The 20062-nt window shown below is 42.8% G+C and overlaps 1 protein-coding gene across 1 annotated transcript in view; it reads left to right on the plus strand.

Annotated features, from left to right (window-relative positions):
• Positions 1 to 20062, plus strand: part of C8B (complement C8 beta chain) — a 185826-nt gene that overhangs the window by 124492 nt on the left and 41272 nt on the right. The window contains exons 8-9 of the mRNA XM_069232591.1: positions 14531 to 14659; positions 14754 to 14917. Coding sequence (XP_069088692.1) covers positions 14531 to 14659; positions 14754 to 14917 — 293 coding nt within the window. The remainder of the gene's footprint in view (positions 1 to 14530; positions 14660 to 14753; positions 14918 to 20062) is intronic.

Consider the following 20062-nt stretch of genomic DNA (forward strand, 5'->3'; position numbering starts at 1 on the left):
ATTTGCATATGGCTGGGTCCAAACTGGGGTGGCATGGTGAGCAAAAGAACGATGGATTAAACCCAGATCTGTGACTGGGGGTGAGTGTTTGACAATGTTCAGCATTCCGTCCATCACTTGTTGTTTTTGCTTTGTCGCCCTAAGTGGGAAGGGTATGCCCAGACGTGGGTCCCGTGCTTCCCATGCCACTGGATTCAAGCTAGCCTGGCTGATGAGGGGTGAAACCCCGAAACCGGTCCCAGGATGCTTGTTTCCGGTCCAGTGAGGACCTGGCTTGGCAGTTCGGGCTGGACTGTTCCCATGAGGAACAGGGTCAAGACTGATTTGCATATGGATGGGTCCAAACTGGGGTGGCATGGTGAGCAAAAGAACGATGGATTAAACCCAGATCTGTGACTGGGGGTGAGTGTTTGACAATGTTCAGCATTCCGTCCATCACTTGTTGTTTTCACATTGCAGCCTAGCAGCATTCCTCATCCCTCTTGTGTTATACAGACTTTAGCCAGGATGGTTCGAGACCCATGTGAGATGGTAGTCTGGAACATACCCTTTAGCGCAAATGGCGTGTTCTGGCCTTAGGTGTAGACTTTTACTTTGGCTTTGGCAAGTACAGAACTAGGCGTAATTTTACGGTATTCATCAGCGGCTAGGATATTTATTGATGCTCCCATATTGACCACCGCCATGATCTCATGCATACCTACATGAACTTGGCATTTTGGCAACTTTGTTGACACAAAGGGAGTGTTCCCAACCGTGAACAATGAATGAATGACGTGTACCTCGGCCTCATCGTCATCCATGTCACTACCATGCTCAGATTTGTCAGTTGCCGCGTTGACTGGAGTGTTTCCAGTTTGTGCTTTGCTTGACCTGCACACTTTTACAAAGTGATGTAACTTTCCACAACCAGCACACTTCTTGCCCCTTGCTGGGCATTCAGACAGTTTGTGCGTTGGTCCACCACAATACCCACATTGTCTTGTTGGCTGTTTGTTTGGGCGGTACTTTGATCTGCTTGTGCGTGGAGCTACTCTGTTAGTTGCCTCCTCTGTTATGGGCCTCTGTAAGGCCGCCTCCTTATGAGAGGCTTGGGCTTTAGATAGTTCTTTTGTGCGCCCCATCTGTAGAATGTCAGGTAGAGGCCTTCCCGACTCTTCCAGGATCCGTTCTCTGAGTTTTATTGATAAACACCCTTGAATTATTTGCCCTCTTATCTCTTCTGTCTCGTCAGTGAACCTGCACATGCTGGCCAGATCCCTCAGCCTCATGTGGAAAGAGTCTAATAACTCTTCTGCTCGTTGATGGGCTTGGCTGAAAACAAAACGCTCGTAGTCTGTATTGGCCGTGGGCTCAAAATGTCTATTTAGGGCAGCAATGAGAGTGGTGTGTGTTTTGGGCGCATCCTCAACAAGATTCTTTGATATGTTGTAGATGTCCTTCCCCCTAACTGCAGGAGTAGAGCCTGCTTTTGAGCATTTTCCACCTTGGTGGCTTCCAAGAAAATAGTAGGACCCTCTCCACCCAGTCTTTCCACTTAGGGGCTTGTGCAGATGGGGCCCCATTGATGAGAAATGGCTCTACGGGTGGTATAGCTGACATGGCAGCAGTGGGTGCTCATTTGCAATGAGCTTGGGTGACTGCAGATCAAGAACTATAGGCAGGGGCACTCACCAGATAGTCACAGCCAAAACTGTGTAGAGAGCCTGAGTGCCAAGTCATGTAGGAGGCCTGGGGGCACATAAATACTCTCCTGCAATGAGGAGGGGCAGGAGCATCCTCTGTGACAGATGGCTGAAGAAGCTCCCACACATAGGAGGCAGCAGGATGAGCAGGGAGCTCCCCAAGCATTAGAAGCAGCAGCAGAAAGAAGCCGAGACAAACGGTGTGGGCGGGGCACAGACACATGCCACACCAAGGAAACGACGCGCTCCTCACAGCAGGTGCGCTGGCACCATTGTAATTGAAATGCGGGGTGAAAACAGACCTCTGCAGACACCAGGGGCAGCGTGTAAACACACACGGGGAGCAGCTGGGGAGTGGCTGACAGCAGGAGATACCGCCGATGTGTCTGAACCCACGTGGCACGAGCACTGCGTAGGAAGCGGCCGCCACGGGTCAGAGCAGCACGGTGAGTCTTGTGCTCCATCCTCCGTCGCCAAAATTTAATGTCGGCGCTTCCGACATACTGCTGTTCTGCATGAATGCTATGAAATAATTATGAATGTTTCTTTTCTTTTATGCGCGTGGTCACAGGAGACTCGTGAAGGCTGCTCCAATCTGCACTCTCCTCATGCGTGGCCTCACTGCCTTTCCCAGCCATGCCCTTTATTATTTATACTCGCCCTTTCCGACTTCAGGGCAAAACCATATTTCAAAGACACACAGGGTATGCACGCACACACATTAGGAACAGTTTAGGCACCCCCCGCTAATGGTAGTGTCTAGCGACCAGTTGCGTCACTGGAACGCAACAGTACAATATGGTTGATGTTGTTTTTTACACCTAACAGGCATTTGTAGTGCGTGTTAGAGTTTCATTTTTATTAAGTCTCCAAAGACAGCTTCAGCTGTAGGTTTTACGGACCTATTATTTCCAACATACATAATGTGTATAATGGGTGACCCCCTTTCTGATGATTGGAGGGCTTTGTTGTTGATATCATTTCCCTACTCCAGATTTAATGGCTTAACTGTCTATTCCTATGTTTTCCCCCCCAGGGACGTTTCAGGGTCTGCTTGTTCTGATTTAATAATTTGTATCTTTCCACCACCTACCTGAGGGACTATTTTCTATATTTTGTATGAGGGCCTCCATTGGGCTACATGTGATCCTTTTCTCTCTTTTCCTGTTATTGTCTTCACATCCCTCTTTTGGGTTTTTTGAATGGAGTAGTACATGGAAGTGCATGTATCTCCTTTTTTTCTTCCCCCATTCCCCTCCCCCTCCTCAACCACACTGTCTTTTGCTTCTGTCTTTCCCTGATGCTTCTGCAGCTCATTCTGCGTCATGTTTATTGGCTGCTCGCTCTTTAATCTCCTTAGTACTCATACGGCGATGCTGCCTGCTCTGCTTCTCATCCCACTTCCTGCTACTCATCCTGCATTGATTTAAAAAAAAAAAAAACATGGCACAGCAACTGGACAGCACTGCCACTGCTGTCCCACTTCCATGCTTCACAATTTGGTTTGTATTTTTTTTAATTTTAATTTACCAGTTCAACACTTACATTTGCCATTTTAGAAGGTAAATTAAAAGTGGGAAATCCCATTATGATGTTTGCACACATGCATCAAAAGGCATGTGTGGGCATGCATCTTTATGCACACATGTGCACACATCCCAACTCATGTTTGTACGTCTGAGGCCATATTGGAATAGCTTTCTTTAATAACAAACCCATTCTAATGTTGCACAATGTGTGTGTGCATGTGTCTTGATGCATTTATACACATGCAATTGGAATATAAGTATTGGCAAAGCCAATTTCTCAGCATTTTAGAGCTCAGACTTACTGGCCTTGCCAATGCCTTTTAGTTTTGCCCTGGTAGTACTTTCTGTCCTGAAGATATGCACTTAGCATACTTAGGTTACCTGAAAAATTCATGACACTTCACATTCTGCACGTTGGCCTCGTCTTAAGAATTTTGAGGTACCTGTCCACAATATTGTAATGGAATATGAAATAGATAAAGGAGTGTTTCTGTGTAGAACAATTGTTGTGTGCAACGTTCCTGTGACAGGTCAAGCATGTTATTTTTCTTTTTTGCATTTTGCATAGACTTGTTCCTCATCATCACTCTCACCTCTGGTTTCAGTCATGATAATGTATGAATTACTTGCCAGTAATTTTATTTACTCCTAATCCTGATCTTCCTTGTCACAGTTTATACATACTGAGAAGTTCCTCTCTCATAAAACAGCTTCCTTCTTCTTTATTTTGTTTCCCTTATATAGAAACAATAGTATTTTTACTATGTTTATTGTTTTAGACACTCTCCTTTGTGTTTAAATTGGGGTGCCAACATCAGTCCTTCTTGGAATGTCAAGCTTCTGTGTCTTCAAGGGAGGATGAGGTGAGAACTTTAAAGACATTATTGAGGAAGATCAGGAGCAATAGAAATTACCAGCCAATAATTTGCACATTCCCGATCCTCACTTCCTCGTCCCAGACCTTACCTGAGAGGATGTACTAAGCCAACCTCTTTGGTTAACAAATAAAGAGTAATGTCAATTTATTTGAAGCTGAAAACATACTGGAAAATACATTTTATTACTTTCAAGAGAATTAATAACTGGACATGTTTGAATCCTGCCAAAGACACAGCTATTTCTCTTGTTGAGCAGTCCTGTATGTTAGATGGTGTAGTTCGTCCCTTTGCCTCATGTAGCAAATTGTATCTATCTGCTTAATGTTGACGTAGATGGCTTCTTTCCATTTTCATTTCCGCTGAAAGAAACTAACAAAGAATGAGAATTATGAAAAGAGCTTCTTCTTTCCAGATAGATTAATATGGTTCTATCTGAATCTAACAGTATTGTTGGACTTTTTTGCTTATGAAGGGTCATCCCTAATCTTTTTGCCTCCTATTTTTTCTGACCTGTTGCTGTTGGCTTTTGAACTCTGAGCACTTTACCACTGCTAACCAGTGCTAAAGTGACTATGCTCTCTGTGTAAAATGTATTATTGATTGGTTCATCCATGTTTGGCATATTTGATTTACTAGTTAGTCCCTAGTAAAGTGCACTAGAGGTGCCAGGGCCTGTAAATCAAATGTACTAGCGGGCCTGTAGCACTGGTTGTGCCACCCACATGAGTAGCTCCTTAATCATGTCTCAGACCTGCCACTGCAGTGTCTGTGTGTGAAGTTTTAACTGTAAATTCGAATTGGCAAGTGTACCCACTTGCCAGGCCTAAACCTTCCCTTTTCTTATATGTAAGACACCCCTAAGGTAGGCCCTAGGTAGCCCCAAGGGCAGGGTGAAGTGTATGGTTTAGGTAGGACATATAGTAATGTGTTTTGTATGTCCTGACAGTGAAATATTGCTAAATTCGTTTCTCACTGGTGCAAGGCCTGCCCCTCTCATAGGCTAACTTGGGGGCTACCTTTATATCTGAATAAAGTGTAGATTCCCTTTGGGAGCGGATGGATATGTGGAGTTTGGGGTCTCTGAGCTCACAAATTAAAAATACATCTTTTAGTAAAGTTGATTTTAAGATTGTGTGTTTGAAAATGCCCCTTTCAGAAATAGAGCATTTTCTTGCTTATACCATTTCTGTCACTCTGTCTGTTTGTGGATTCCCTGTCTGGGTCAGTTTGACAGTTGGGCTGGTTGCGCCTCACAGTAGACAGTGACACAAAGGGAGCTGGGGTGTAGCCTGCATATCCTGATGAGCCATCTATGCTAGGAAGGAGGGTAGGAGTGGTCACTTACACCCGAAAGGGCTGTGGCTGCCCTCACACAATGCAGTCTCCGACCCCCTGGTTAGTGTCTGGGGCATGGCCTGGACAAGAGAGGATTTCACATTCAAAAGAGATTTTACTTTGAAGTAGGCCTACTTCAAGGGAGAAATTGGGTATAAGAAGGGCACCCAAAACCACAGACTTTAGAAACACTTCTGGAAACAAGAGGAACCTCTGCCTGGAGACGAGCTGAAGAGCTGAGGAAGAAGAGCTGCTCTGCCTGTGACTGTGCTTTGTGGAGCTATCCTGCAGTTGCTGCTTCTGCCAGAGTAAGAGGGCAAAGACTGGACTTTGTTTGCCTTCCATCTTGAGAAGAAATCTCCAAGGGCTTGATTTGGAGTTTGCCTCCTGTTATTTGAAGTCTCAGGGACAGAAAAGACTTCTCTCTGCCAGCACCTGGAGTCTCTGGAGAGACTCCTACTCTGCCCTGTGGTGCCCATCCAGTTCCTGGGAACCTGAAAGCTGGCAGCCTAAGAGGAAGAAATCCACGCACAGAGCGCCATGCGTGGAAAAGATCGATGCGACTCCGATCTGCGGCTGAATAAATTACTCGCTGCCGGCTCCGTGGCTGAAAATTGACAGTCGCCGGAAACGCGACCGAAGAATCGACGCACGGAGCTGACGAAACATCACGCAGCATCGCTGACAGAGGCTGGTGAGATGGCAACCCGCGCTAAGTGGTTTTCGGATCATCATGCGGCTGGATTTCCGAAGCAAACACCGATGGGCATGTAAAAACAACGTAAGGCCTGCCCAGACCCGAGAGTGCTGACCGGATCGACGCATCGCTCTCCTGCAGAGAGAAGAAATGACGTGCCCCGACCAGACGAAAGGAGAAATGATGCAAGGTGTCGCTCATGAGTGAAATCGACGCATCGCAAGCCCTTTTTCAACGCACATTCGCCCGTGCGGTGTTATTTTTGACTCACCCAAGGTACGTTTTCCAGTTAACAGTGTTAGTGTGTGTTTTAAACTACATAAAGACTCTTTTTGCTTTTGAATTGATGACTTGTGAATTGTGGATTTTTTTCGTTTTGGTCTCGTTTTGTTTAGAGAAATATTTCCTATTTTTCTAAACCTGTGTTGTGTCATTTTGTAGTGTTTTCATTAAGTTACTGTGTGTGTTGGTCCAAATACTTTACACCTAGCACTCTGAAGTTAGGCCTACTGCTCTGCCAAACTACCAAGGGTGTAAGCAGGGGTTAGCTGACGGTGATTCTCTTTTACCCTGACTAGAGTGAGGGTCCTTGCTTGAACAGCGGGTAACCTGACTGTCAACCAAAGACCCCATTTCTAACAAGTATATAAAGACATTTCTTCCTGTCTTGATGAATTTATTGGAAACCTGGTAATATTTTTTGCTGTTCTTGATGATATTCAGAATTGATCTTCGGAATGAAGCCATGATGTGGTCTAAATATTACTTTTTCAGGGAACAATTTCAAGTAAATTTCACATGTTAATAATGCTTTTATCTCTCCCAAATGCCTAGTAGATACTATTGCCAAAGGAAAAGTTACTTTTGCTCTTCTGTATTGGAAAGAGGCTTTCTCTAATGGCCCAAATAGAGGAGATTGAAGTGCACTCAATGCTAATGGTAGAACCCATGAAGATATTAGGGGATGAACAGATGAACCTCTCAGGGAATAAACTTTGTAGCAATTAATTAGTCAGCTCCACTGTTGTTGATAAAGACTGTACATGTTCCCTAAATGCTCTAATGATTTACCATTGAGTTGTTAATGTACAGATTGCTATATTGTTCATGAGCCATTCTCTTAACTAAAAAAATCAAATATTCGAAAGGAGTCACAAGATACTGGATCTCTATTCTGTTTTGGCATCTTTTGGCATACTTACAGTGTTGATTAAAGATGATCTTGTATTAAGACACCTCCTTTCTTCCATGTCAATTGCTTCTGACTCTGAACACCAAGAGCTATTTATGGGCTACTCTCTCACTTTCCAAGCCTGTAATGTATTGTGAATGATAGAATAAAAATCCTATCTTTGTTCAACTTCAATAGTTTTACTGGAAAACATATGAACATTCTTTGTAGTAGCGGACACCAAGTCCTTCTAGGACAGAATGGGGTTTCTAGAATTACTTGAACCTTCTCCCTCTATATTCTCTTTGGCACCAGGAAGGGAGTAGCAAGATAGGTGCACAGGAGACCTTCTGGCCACATTATTGACAAGGCATCCATCACCATAATTCCAACGTCTCATCTCTCAAGCAGAACGTTGGAACTTGTGTATTGGATTAGGAAGTATACAGATCCATCCAATCAGTCAATCAGGACTTATAAAGCACACCTAATCACCCTAAATGGTATCCAGGCGCTTGCATGTCCCAGAGGCTTATTCGAACAGCCAGGTCTTGACGGCCATTCAGAATTCCGGAAGTGAGATGATGGTCCAGAGGTGCATGGGGAGGCTGTTCCAGGTTTTTACTGTAATGTGAAAGAAAGAGCGCCCTCCACTGCTGCTTCTGTAGATGCAGGGAGTTTGGCCAAGTGAAAGGGAGGCAAAACAGAGTCTTCTCAATGGTTGATGGAAGTTCAGGTAGTGGTTAATGTACGCGGGTCCTTGGTTGCGTAGAACCTTGTATGTATGGGTGAGCAGCTTGAATTGGCATCTCTTCTGTACGAGGAGCCAGTGGAGTTGCCTGAGGTGGGGTATGATGTGGGTTTGTCTTGGAAGGCCAATGATGAGCCTGGCTGGAGCATTCTGTATGGTCTGAAGTCTCTATAGGGGGAGTAAGGTGGTTCCTACATAGAGGGTGTTGCCATAGTCCAATCGGCTGGTGATGAGGGCCTGTTTCACAATGTGTCTCATGTGTAAGGGTAGCCACTTGAAGATATTATGTAGCAAGCACCAAGTGAGGAAGCAGGCTGAGGAGACAGTGTTGATCTGTGATTTCATGGGGAGATTGTTGTCAATGATGATTCCGATGTTTCTGGCGTGGTCGGAGGGAGTCGGTGCGGGTCTAAGGTCTGATGGCCACCAGGATTCACTTCATGTGTTGCTGCTGTTGCCAAAGATCAGATCTTTTGTCTTCTCTGTGTTCCGCTATAGGAAGTTGTTCTTCATCCAGTCAGCGACGCTTGTCATGCAACTGTGGAAGTTGGTTCTGGTGGTGGAGTGGTCCTCAGTGAGTGTGAGGATACGTTGGTTGTCATCAGTGTACGATATTATGCTGATACCGTGGGATCTGACAATGTTGGCCACTGGGGCCATATATGAATTGAAGAGCATGAGGGTGAGGGATGAGCCCTGGGGGACATCACAGATGATCTCCTTGGGTTCAGTGGTGAAAGGTGGGAGGTGGATCCTCAGGATTCTTCCGGTGAGGAAGAAGGTGATCCATCAGAACGAATCCTCTTGGATGCCGTTGTGGTGGAGTCTTTTGATAAGCGTGTGGTGGGATACTGTGTCCGAGGCTGCCGAAAGTTCAAGGAGGATTAAAGCTGCTGTTTCTCCTTTGTTGAGGAGGGTTTGAGTGTCGTTGTGGCTGTGATCAAGGTGGTTTTGGTGCTATGATTGCTGCTGAAGATGGATTGGGAGGCATTGGGTAGCTGGTTCTGCTCCAGGCATGTCATGAGTTGCTTGTTGATGATCTTTTCCAGTACCTTCACTGGGGATGGGAGCATAAAGATTGGCCTGTAGTTTTTCAGTTCACTGGGGTCGGCAGAGGGTTTTTTGAGTATTGGTCTGAATTCAGTGTGTTTCCAGGCATCAGGAAATGTTGCAGTGTTGATAGAGGTGTTGAGCAGGCTGGTGAGTTCCTGGTCGATCCTTTGGTTTTCAAGTTTGAAGATGTGGTGTGGACATGGGCCTGTGGGAGGTCCCGGGTGGATGGATTTCATGGTGGAGGTGATGTCCTGAGTAGAGAGGAATTTCCAGATGGTCAGTGTGTGGTGTGTGGCAGTTACGGTGGTGGCATATCTGTCCAGGAAGTCCATAGGTGTGGGTTGAGGTTCAAAGTTTCTGCATATGGTTGCGATCCTGCTGTGACAGAAGTGGGCGAAGTTGTCGCACAGCTCCTGTGAGGGTGTGATGTTGTTTTTGCTGGCAGCCGTGTTGGAGAATTCCTTAACAATGTTGAATAGTTCCTTGGTGTTGTTGGTGCTGGTTTTGAAGTGTACATTTAGGGCTGTCTTCTTTGTTGCCCTAAGCAGGTGGTGGGAGAGGTTGAGGGAGGTCTTGACAGCTGCTCTGTCAGAGGTGTCCTTGCTGGTGCGCCATCTCCTCTCCAGCTTTTTGCTGTCTCGTTTCACTGTTCTGAGTTCTTCAGTGTACCAGCTAGCCTTCTTGGAAGATTTTCTCTGGATGTTGCTTTTGATGGGGACAATGCTGTTGGTGCAATTGACGATCCAGGCATTTAAGTTTTTCACTCCCTGTGCAAGGTTGGTGTTGGTAGAGGGGTTAGGGGAAAAGTTATTAATTTGAATATCTGTTGATTTGAGAAAGCTTCTGCTAGGCTGATCTGCCAACTGATTCATTTCTTCTCCGATCTAGGCTCTGTAAGAACTGACACCCTTAAGGTGGTCATCCCACAACTTTTTGCCTCTCTCGCTGCATTTTTCTGACCATGTTTTTCCTGGTCTTAGGACTCTGAACACTTTACCACTGTTGTCCAGTGCTACAGTGCATATGCTCTCTCTCCTAAACATGGTAACATTGGTTCTTACCCAATTGGCATATTTAATTTACCTATAAGTCCCTAGTAAAGTGCACTATATGTGCCCAGGGTCTGTAAATTAAATGCTACTAGTGGGCTCACAGCATCGCTTGTACCACTCACATAAGTAGCCCCTTAACCATGTCTCAGACCTGCCATTGCTACTGTGGGTGCAGTTTTACTGCCACTCCGACTTGGCATTTAAAAGTACTTGCCAAGCCTAAAACCCCCTTTTTTCTGCATATGCAGGTCCTGATAGTGAAAAACTCATAAATTGTTTTTCCATTATCGTGAGGCCTGCTTCTCTCCTAGACTAGCATAAAAACTACCCTCATATACTTATAAGTGGTAGATTCTGATCTGGAAGCAGCAGCCCTGTCATATTTAGTATTGCCAGAATGGTAATTGAAAATCCTGCTTACTGGTGAAGTTGGATTTAATATTACTATTTTAGAAATGCCAATTTTAGAAAGTGGGCATTTCTCTGCACTTACTGCCATCTGTGCCTTACAGCCTTTTCTCCAATCCATGTCTGTCTGTGCTGGTTGACAACTCCCCTTGCGCATTCCACCCAGACGGCCATAAACATAGGACACTCAGTCACATCTGCATTCATCTGCATACTAAATGGGTCTCCCTGAGCAGGAAGGGTGGAGGGTCTCTCCCTTACATCTCAAAGGCCAGAGGCCTGCCCTCACACAAAGGACTGATAACCTCCCACAGGGATCCTGGCAGACAGGACTGGGCTGAAAGGGGAACTTATAAGCTATGTCTCCCACCCCACTAAATCAGACACGTCTGGATCTACACCGGAACATTGTCAGAGGAACTACCTGGCAGCCCAAACGACTCATCTGGACTGCTTTGCTGAGGAGAACTGCTGCTGTGCTTGTTACCCTGCTGCCTGCTGGCCTATGACTGTGCTGGAAGGACTCTGCCTTCCCCAAAAGTGCTATCCAAGGGCTTGGATTGACCATGCCTCTTGTTCTGAAGTCTCAGGAACAGCAAAGACTACTAGTTTTTAGCTAGTTTTCTGACTTCAGTGATGCCAGGAATAACTTCAGCGACTCCAGCACCGATGCTGCAGCCTGCTCCTGTTCCGTGGACATCGCTGCATGCAATGATTGTGGACTGCAACACAAGTCCGACGTTGCTGCAATACCACTGACGTCCCGCAGTATCATCGCAACACTGCGAAGTCGACACATCACGTCTTGACCGACTGGATCCATCGACCCGGCTAGGTCACAAGGAACCAACATATCACCACCGATGCCGCACCAGCTCCCCCCTGCAACTGGATGCAACCGACTCCTCGTGTCCACTGCCTTGCAGTATGGAACCAACGCCTCATTTCCCCGGAATCCGTAAGGGACTGATGCTGCACCGGCCCAGCAGCACCTCACCTCCACAACTCTGTGCAACATCTATGTTTCTTCGATTTCAAAGGTACTGTGCCTGGGGGTCCGTGCGAGTCTGTGACCGGTACCTGTGGAGTCAGACTATTAGAAACGACTTAGTCAACGATGCCGTGGTAGCCCCAGTTGGAGCTATTGTGTTTCTAGGGGCTTTAGGGGGATTTCATCTTTAAAAATTCATAATTTTGCTTGTGAACATTGAATTTTCATTGTTCCAACCTTATTTCATTCAGATAAATATCATCTAATTTTCTAAACCAGTGTGGTGTATTTTTGTGGTGTTTTCACTGTGTTACCTTATGAGTTATTGCACAAACACTTTACACATTGACTTCTAATTTAAGCCTGACTGCTCAAGCTACCAGAGGGTGGGCACAGGATAATTTGGATTATGTTGTGATTTACCCTGACTAGGATTGTGGTGTCTACTTGGACAAGGGTGTAAACCTCTGCCAACTACAGACCCAATTTCTAACAGGCTCCCATTAACAAAGCTAGATTCTCTGCTGCCCATATTCTCACTTGAATATGTTGAACATGGCCTAGGGCTGTAGGTTTTGTTCCCCTGACCCCACCACCTGGATACATTTGTCTTTGCTACTTGATTGTCTGTTATTATAACAACATCCTTGGAAATAGTATTATTTTTTGCTTGAAAGTTTACTCTTGAACCCCCCAACTGGAGGATTGGATTAAAACTGACAGGGCCAAATTTGTTGTTTCTTCTGTAATACAGACCTCCAACCTGTGTGGCTGGCATCTGTCATTATCACAACTGGAATTTTTGAAGTGATTTAATTAAGTGGTACTGTCTTCAAGAAAGCAGTATCCTCCATCCACCTACTATTTTGTTTTATTTCAGGCTCTTTTTTGCTGATATTAACTCTTTCAAGTTCAAAACAATCGGGTCCCATGAATTAGGAGATACCTTACTAGAGGCTTTGGGTACAACCAAGATCATGGGACCTCACTCACCCCTGCCAACATCAGAGCTTGAACTTTCAGGAATGACTCTGCCATCGCGCAATCTGCTTGTATGAAGAACATTGAGATTCAAGTGCCAAGGTGCAGTCTTTGGGAGGAATACTTGCCCCATATTGTTTCTGAAATGTTCTTCTATGATCTTATGATGTTGAGATGGCTCCAGATCTGATTTCTTCCTATTCAGCAGAACGCTGAATACTTGCAGTGTTGAGCACAGAGATGTCATTTATTTTTGTCCCTTTAACAGATATGGGTACAAATAACCCATTCATCTTTGTAGAACAAATGTAAGTATCTTGCTATTATAAAACAGCTTCTACAGCAGCAAGTACTTTTGTGAAGATGGTTGGTGCTGCTGAGAGGCCTGAACGCAAGTATCCTGTCATGTAATGAATGTTTCCCAGAGCAAATCATAGTTATTTCTGCAAAATGGGATGGCTGGGAATATAAATGGGTGTCACCCATTAATCATTGCTAGTTTCTTCCAATGGTCTGCATAAAAGAAAATACAAACCCCCGGATTGCATTGTTTTCAGCATAGGTAGTCTTTTCATGGTTATTGAGAGCCCTCAGAACTCCAGCAAAGTTGAACTCCCTGACCATGAGCCCCACCCCAAAGAAGGGTCTCCTTTGTTGCTGCTGGCCCCTTGGCAAACAAAAAAAGATCTGGGTTTGTGTTGTTGTGCTTTGAATGACTGGAATAGCTTATTTTTGTCAGCCAATAATTTGATCAGTTTACCTAACTGTGGTCTGAAAAATGTAGGATCTAGAAAAGGTCAGTGTGATATTAGTGCTTTCCATGGTTCAACTTGCTTCCATGAGCACAACTAGATATTATTTTTGCTTAATGTTAAAGGTTCTGTCAGTGTTGCTGGTGTGCAAGCTTATTCTGGAGGCTTGAGGAAAGAGATGAGGGAATCGCTTCAAAGCATTAAAGCATTTTAACAGCTCTTTCGGGGAAGCACATACCTCAACATCCTAAAAGTAAAGAAACATTTTTGCAATGAATTAGCATTATTGTTACCAAAGTCAATTTTGTCCTTAGCATGCAGTCACCCGTAGGTATCTGAAACCAACTTGTTGTGCTTCCAAAACTGATTTTAGGAAGTGTATGTCTCGGGCATCTGAGAAAGACATGTAGGTACAGATCATATACAAATCTTCAGTAGAACCATGAAATGCATGCTGCCCACTGCTGCATCACTGCACTCACAGCAAATCTAGCCACTTGGTGGGAATATGTTGTCTTACTGTTAAGAGATTTACCTTAGAAAAAGTGCTAATTTGAATTTGTTGCTTTGTGGTGGCCTTAAATTGTTTTGATACCAATGTGTTCATCGACCTCCTAGTTTTAGGAAAACAAAGTCAATGATGCAATATTTCACTGGAAAGTTGCATTATTGTTTCTTTCAGTTGGCACATGATTCTGGTGGTGGTTGCCTAGCCAACACTATAAAATGCATGCAAAATAAAAATATATAATTAATACATTGAGGAAAGACAAGAAGAATGGAATCATTCATAAATAAGCTATGCTCCATAAAAGAAGACAGAACTTTATTGAAAGATGATGTTTTATCAGGTGCTTGTGCACACGGCGTGATGTGCCTGTAAAGTGTGAGCCATAAAATCTAGAGAGCAAGAAATTCAGTTTTAGCCTTGAATGACATGTGAAGAGAATGACCTGTAAAGGTGATAATAAGTCAAGATGCTGATATTAAGGTGCAAATTGCATACAAAACGTGATATTAACAATTTCTAATTTGATAACTCTTACAGTGAATTTAAAAATATACCAGTGATAGTGAGAGATATTGAAATATACTAACGGTGAAAAAAGCAGTTTTCCATGTAAGCTCCCAGTTATAACAAAGATTAATAACATGCCAATGAACAGCAAAATTAGAATAAGAGATTTAAAAGCAACTTTAACGTAAAATGAGCATTAAATGCATGATTCTGTGTATTTCTCTTGAAGGATATACATTCAGCGATATCCAGTCCTGTTTACAGGTTGGATTTAATATTGGAGGAAACATTGAAGGCGTCTATGTGAGCGCAGGAATGTCCGCTGGTGCTTGTAGAGGTTTTTTGAAAGAAGTAGGAGGTAAGCAAAAAAATGATATTTTGCATAAAAGGCATTTCATTTTTGATTGTTCAGGAAAGTGGTTTATTCCGTTCTACTTTACTATATTTCACAGACAACAAATATGACAAAAAAGTTGTTGAAGACTTTGTGGCACTTGTTAGAGGTGGAGCAAGTGAACACATCACAGCACTTGCTTACAAAAAGCTGCCAACCGCAGACCTGATGCAAGAGTGGGGGGATGCAGTGCAGTATAATCCCGATATCATCAAAGTAAAGGTATTGAGCAGATATTGTTAGTGAAATGTATAGATGTGAGTTGATTACGCTTATTAATTTCAGTGCCACTGTGCCAATGAACTGCAGAGTCCATTTTATTTTATTTTGCTAATGTCATTATGTTTTTGTTTTTCTTGAAATGTTTATCTCATATGTCTGGTTTTGTACCCAACCACACTAGAGATTTTTTCGGTCATAACTCGGAATAATTATTACTACACCATCTTGATAAAGGTGTGTTTGTATTGTTGAGCTATAAAGCCAATGTCATGAAGTGGTATTATCTTTAACACTATGTATGAGTATTGTCTTGTGCTTAGTAGACACGGAAATCTCAGAACACCTGAGAGTGTGATATTTTCAATGGCTTGCACGTGGCTATATCAAATATGAGAAGGTTTTCATAGGGACTTTAGCTACATTGAACATTGATATAATATTTGTATTTATGAAACATATTTATAGCACACTCCTCAATTTGCTTCACTTTTTAGAGTTTTAAGCTGCAGTTAAAATAGAAAACCATTGTAAAATGATATGTTTTGTTACAAAAGGATTGATTTATCAAGGAATGGTACTTCCTATTTTCCAAATGACCGACCACAAGACAATGCCAAACATGGCTTCATTTTTTACTATTTTTGGTTGAAATATTGTCCATTCGATTCAGCAAAACCACATATTTTCTGGATATGCCCAAAGAAAGGAATCTATACTCCTGTACAGGCCCTTGCTCCTTCTCATATATGTGGTATTAAACCTTGTTGTCTATGTCTTTTAATGGTATTTTCATAATATTTCTTGAATTATTACTTATCTGGGTCTGTTCTGAATTCAGACACTAGAGATTTTGTTTTTGTTTAAAGGTTTTTGTTTACAATAGGCTTGCATTCACTGCAGTTGCTAAAATTGAAATATCACTTATAAAAATGTTTGTGCAAAAGTTCACAGGAAAGTAATTTTTGGCAACACACCTTTAGCATTAGATATCAACTCAACAACTGAATACATTTATATCATTGACCATGAGAAATCACATTTCAGTGCCTCATTGTTCCCTTACAAATGCTTAGATATCTGTATTCGAATTAAAGAAAGAATGAGGAAATAGTATTTCAAACATAATACCTGCACGAGTACTAAATTCAGGCATACAACTAAATGTATTATAGAATCATATGTAATTTATGCATCCCTAAAACATATGTTGCTATGTCAGAGTTTAAAACCCTTACCACTACTTTTCCTTCTTAGGCTGCTCATCCTTTTTTCCACCATCAGCCTCTGGCTAAATCATTACCCAAAATAGCATATAAAGTGCCCAATATCCACAGCTGTCGAAAGTGAACAAAATGTTTGCATCCAAAAAATATGTTGACACTTCAGGCTTCAGATACCTGAAGATTCTTCTTATCCCCAAGAAGCCTACACTTTTTATGTGGCTGGTGTAATGAATGTGTGAAGTTGCTTTGTTCTGTTATTCTAATTGCCTTTCTAAAAATGTTTTTTAGTTCTCGGATTTCCAAGACAATCGGTAAAAACATAAAAAGAAGGGTTTGCTTTCAAGACTTCATTTTCAACAGTTGTTTCTTCTTCGCTTTTGTGATAGTGTCTTATAATTTCACAAGAATAGTTTTCTTCAACATTCTAGAAACCAATAATTTATTTTAAAACAACTGACAACAGTTGAAACAGACAAAGGAAGTTCGTTTGAACATTAGGCTATTTGATAGCAAGTTATTTCGATCCAATAGCTAATTTAAGACATGTTGCCTTTTCCCAAAAAGTGAAAATTGAAGTTCTAATTTAATGCATAGGCTCTGTCACAGCAGATCTTATGCACTCATGGAGCAATCACAAACCATTTTTGGCTGGAGCTATTTTGTGTGGTTGGTGATAATTAAGGCAGCTAATAGTGCACACACCTTGTAAGATTTTTAGAGGTTGTAATTTTTTCAAAGATATTTAGGCATAGAACGTGCAACCGGCCTGCAGAAGAACAGCTAAACCCTATTACAATAACCTCCAAAGTTTCTCTCTTTCAGTCAGTTTCTGTATTGCACCAAAATCTGAGAGTTCATGCTGTGTTTCATTATTTCTCACAATTAATTTGGATCTCAGACTTTATAAAAGAAATTTGTGCCCAAACTACACCTTAAATATAATTTAGTTTGAAAACTGTATTCATTTTAGAGCTACCCATTTTCATTTTGAAATTTCTAAGATTTATGATCGTGTGTGCCTCATTCAACTTTATTAGCCTACGGAGATGCATATGTTTACTGATTACTTTACACCATTTCAAGTCTGTGGCCCTCATTTCAACCTTGGTGATCGGACAAGGCCGACCGCCAAGGCTGAACTGCCAGTCGGCCACATGGCCGGTCGCATTTGGACCTCCCCACTGGGCCGGCGGGCGGAAACCGATTTTCCGCCCGCCAGCCCAGCGGGGATGTCGGCCGTAACATTGCAGCTGACTCCTAATGGAGCCGGCGGCAATGTGGCGGTGCGGTGGGTGCAGCAGCACCCATCGCATTTTTAGCTGTCTGCCAGGCAGACAGAGAAAATCGCGACGGGGCTGTGCCTGGGGCCGCTGCACTGTCCATGCCAAGTGCATGGGCAATGCAGGGGCCCCGCGAGTCCCCTTACCGCCAGTCTTTCCATGGCGGTGTCTACCGCCATGGAAAGGCTGGTGGTATGGGGAGTCATAATCCCCAGGGCAGCGCTGCAAGCAGCAAGTAGCGCTGCCCTAGTGGATTCTGACCTCCGGATCATCCATGGCGGTAAACCGCCGGTCCCGCACCATGGTCATAATATGGCATTTCGTACTGCCAGCCTGTGGGTGGTACGAACGCCACTTTAACCCTGGCAGTCAGTGACCGCCAGGGTGGTAATGAGGCCCTGTGTCTGGACAGACTAATTTTTACCTCTCAGCTAATGACAGTCTTCCTGTAAGGCATCTTTGTCAAGCTTAAAAAAAAGATATACAATGGCTTGGAAAGTGTAAGGAATGTGATCTGATCTACTGTTAGTGAACAGAGAATGACGTAGATTTTTGCAGGGAGAGTTCAATTGTAAGACTTTCTGGCGTAGTTTTACTAAATTGTGCTGGAGTTGCATTACATTAGATTGGGTTGAATGGGTTAGTGGTGGATGGAGTTGTGAGGTAGCTAAGAGCTCCAAGGCTTCGGAGTTATCTAAGTGACCTCAGATTTGAACGCAAAATCATTTTAGGCTTTGATACAAGTAGGCAGAGGAACTCTTACATTTTTATAAGCATTGTGTAAAATCAACACTTTAGACCTCTTGTAGCTCTTTGGCACAAGCAGGTATGTCCCAATTTATCAATTTATAAAGACAAGTTATGATGGGCGCACCTCCCTTAATTTACCTGTAAGATATTATGTAACAAGCACATAACAATGTTATGTCAGCTAGGCAAAATAGCAGTATCAGAGACTGTCAGGAATATTTATTTATTGTTGTTGTGATTTCTGGCAACATTTGACCACAAAGGTGCACACACAAGCAACCCATACTTTTCCTTGCTTTGCTTCGAAGCCAATTTTAGTGCAGAATAAATGAAACAAAATAATTGCAGAAATCAGAAACTCATAGCTTTGGCGTAAGCAGAATTTGTAAATTATATTACAATCAGCAACATATTATATATAGTAAATTTTAAAGAATCCCTACATGCCTAGATGAGGATTTACTTACAATTCACGCAATGCAGAAAGGCAAGAAAAGTTGCTGCACTGCATTACGTAAAAGGGAGAGAACAGCATTGCTCCATATTTACAAAAGGCAGACACCCATGCACCATGGAAGATTGTTTCATGCAGAAAGGCATACCTCTTTCTATGCATGCTGCAGATTGCAGCAACCATACAAAGAGAAAGTAGCAATGAGAAGGAAGGTGTAGCTTTTTGATGCATTCTCAAGCTTATTACCTTTAGTAAATCTGGGAATGCTCCCCAATCTATGGGTGGCTGCATTGGAACACTCATGCTCAACCCATGAAACGTCTTCCCACTACAAGGTAATGTATTTACTTTGTTTTTAATAAACCATGCGAAGTGATTTAGTAAATACCAAAAAGGGTTTTGCATCGGGCTGCACAATAAAAGTGTCACAATCCTGACACAAAGTCTTAGTAAAATCTTCCCCCTAATGTTTATGCATCATAAAAAAAACAGAAAATCAACATATAATCACACCTGTACTTGATTCACCTTTGTACAGTTTTCAGGCCTCTATGCAAATAAGGCCGAGTTATGTCTTTACGAGAAGAAATGTGATGGTAAAAAACAGCCTTTGTGGCTTTGGGAGGCTCAGCTCGGAGCCAAACTACTCTGGAATGTATTTGAAGTCTCAATCTTCAAAGAGGGGGCTATGAACAACTATTAAACACCTTCTAATCCATTCTTCGAGAAAAATCAACTTTCTGTTCATGATATAAGATGAGAGAAATAACATGAGAATTCTTTTGAACACACATGTTAAGGTCTAAAGCTGTTTTGCTTTCTCCTAAGCACCATCTAGCCAGATGAATACATGAATGCATATTTCTTTAAAGCAAATTTTATAAATCACACAATGAACATAATGCATATTTTCGCAAATGCCTCTAAAAGACATAAAAGGCAAAATATATAACTGAAAATCATCACTTTGGAGCAAAGATGATAATCTACTTTGGACAGTTATTTAAAAATTGGTTTAAGGCTTTTCAATAATTTTAGACTAGTCTCTTTCAAAAACGTACATTGCTGATTGAATGTTTAGATATTGCCTGACACAGAAGAAAGGCAGTACAGGAGCAGAACTGAATGTTTGCAAAGAGAATTAGAATAATAAACACAGCAAGAGTCTGAATTTGCAGTGCCATGTGGATTAGCAGAAAGCTCATGAGACAGCACAGCAGGTGGTGTAGCAGCTCCTAATTGCCCCAGGTGGCAGAAGGAACAGAAATGTGCATCATATTGCTGCAGCCATAGTTCCTCACCATCGCCTGCACCTCACACACAGCTTGGTTACATCTCCCTGTGCGGTAAGAAGCAGGAGTGATGGTGGTGGAGTGCAGCAGCACAACAACACCTGCAGTACACTACTAACACCACTCACTAGACAGCAACCAGCTCA

This window comes from Pleurodeles waltl, chromosome 4_2, assembly GCF_031143425.1.
Source record: "Pleurodeles waltl isolate 20211129_DDA chromosome 4_2, aPleWal1.hap1.20221129, whole genome shotgun sequence".
Classification (NCBI taxonomy): domain Eukaryota; kingdom Metazoa; phylum Chordata; class Amphibia; order Caudata; family Salamandridae; genus Pleurodeles; species Pleurodeles waltl.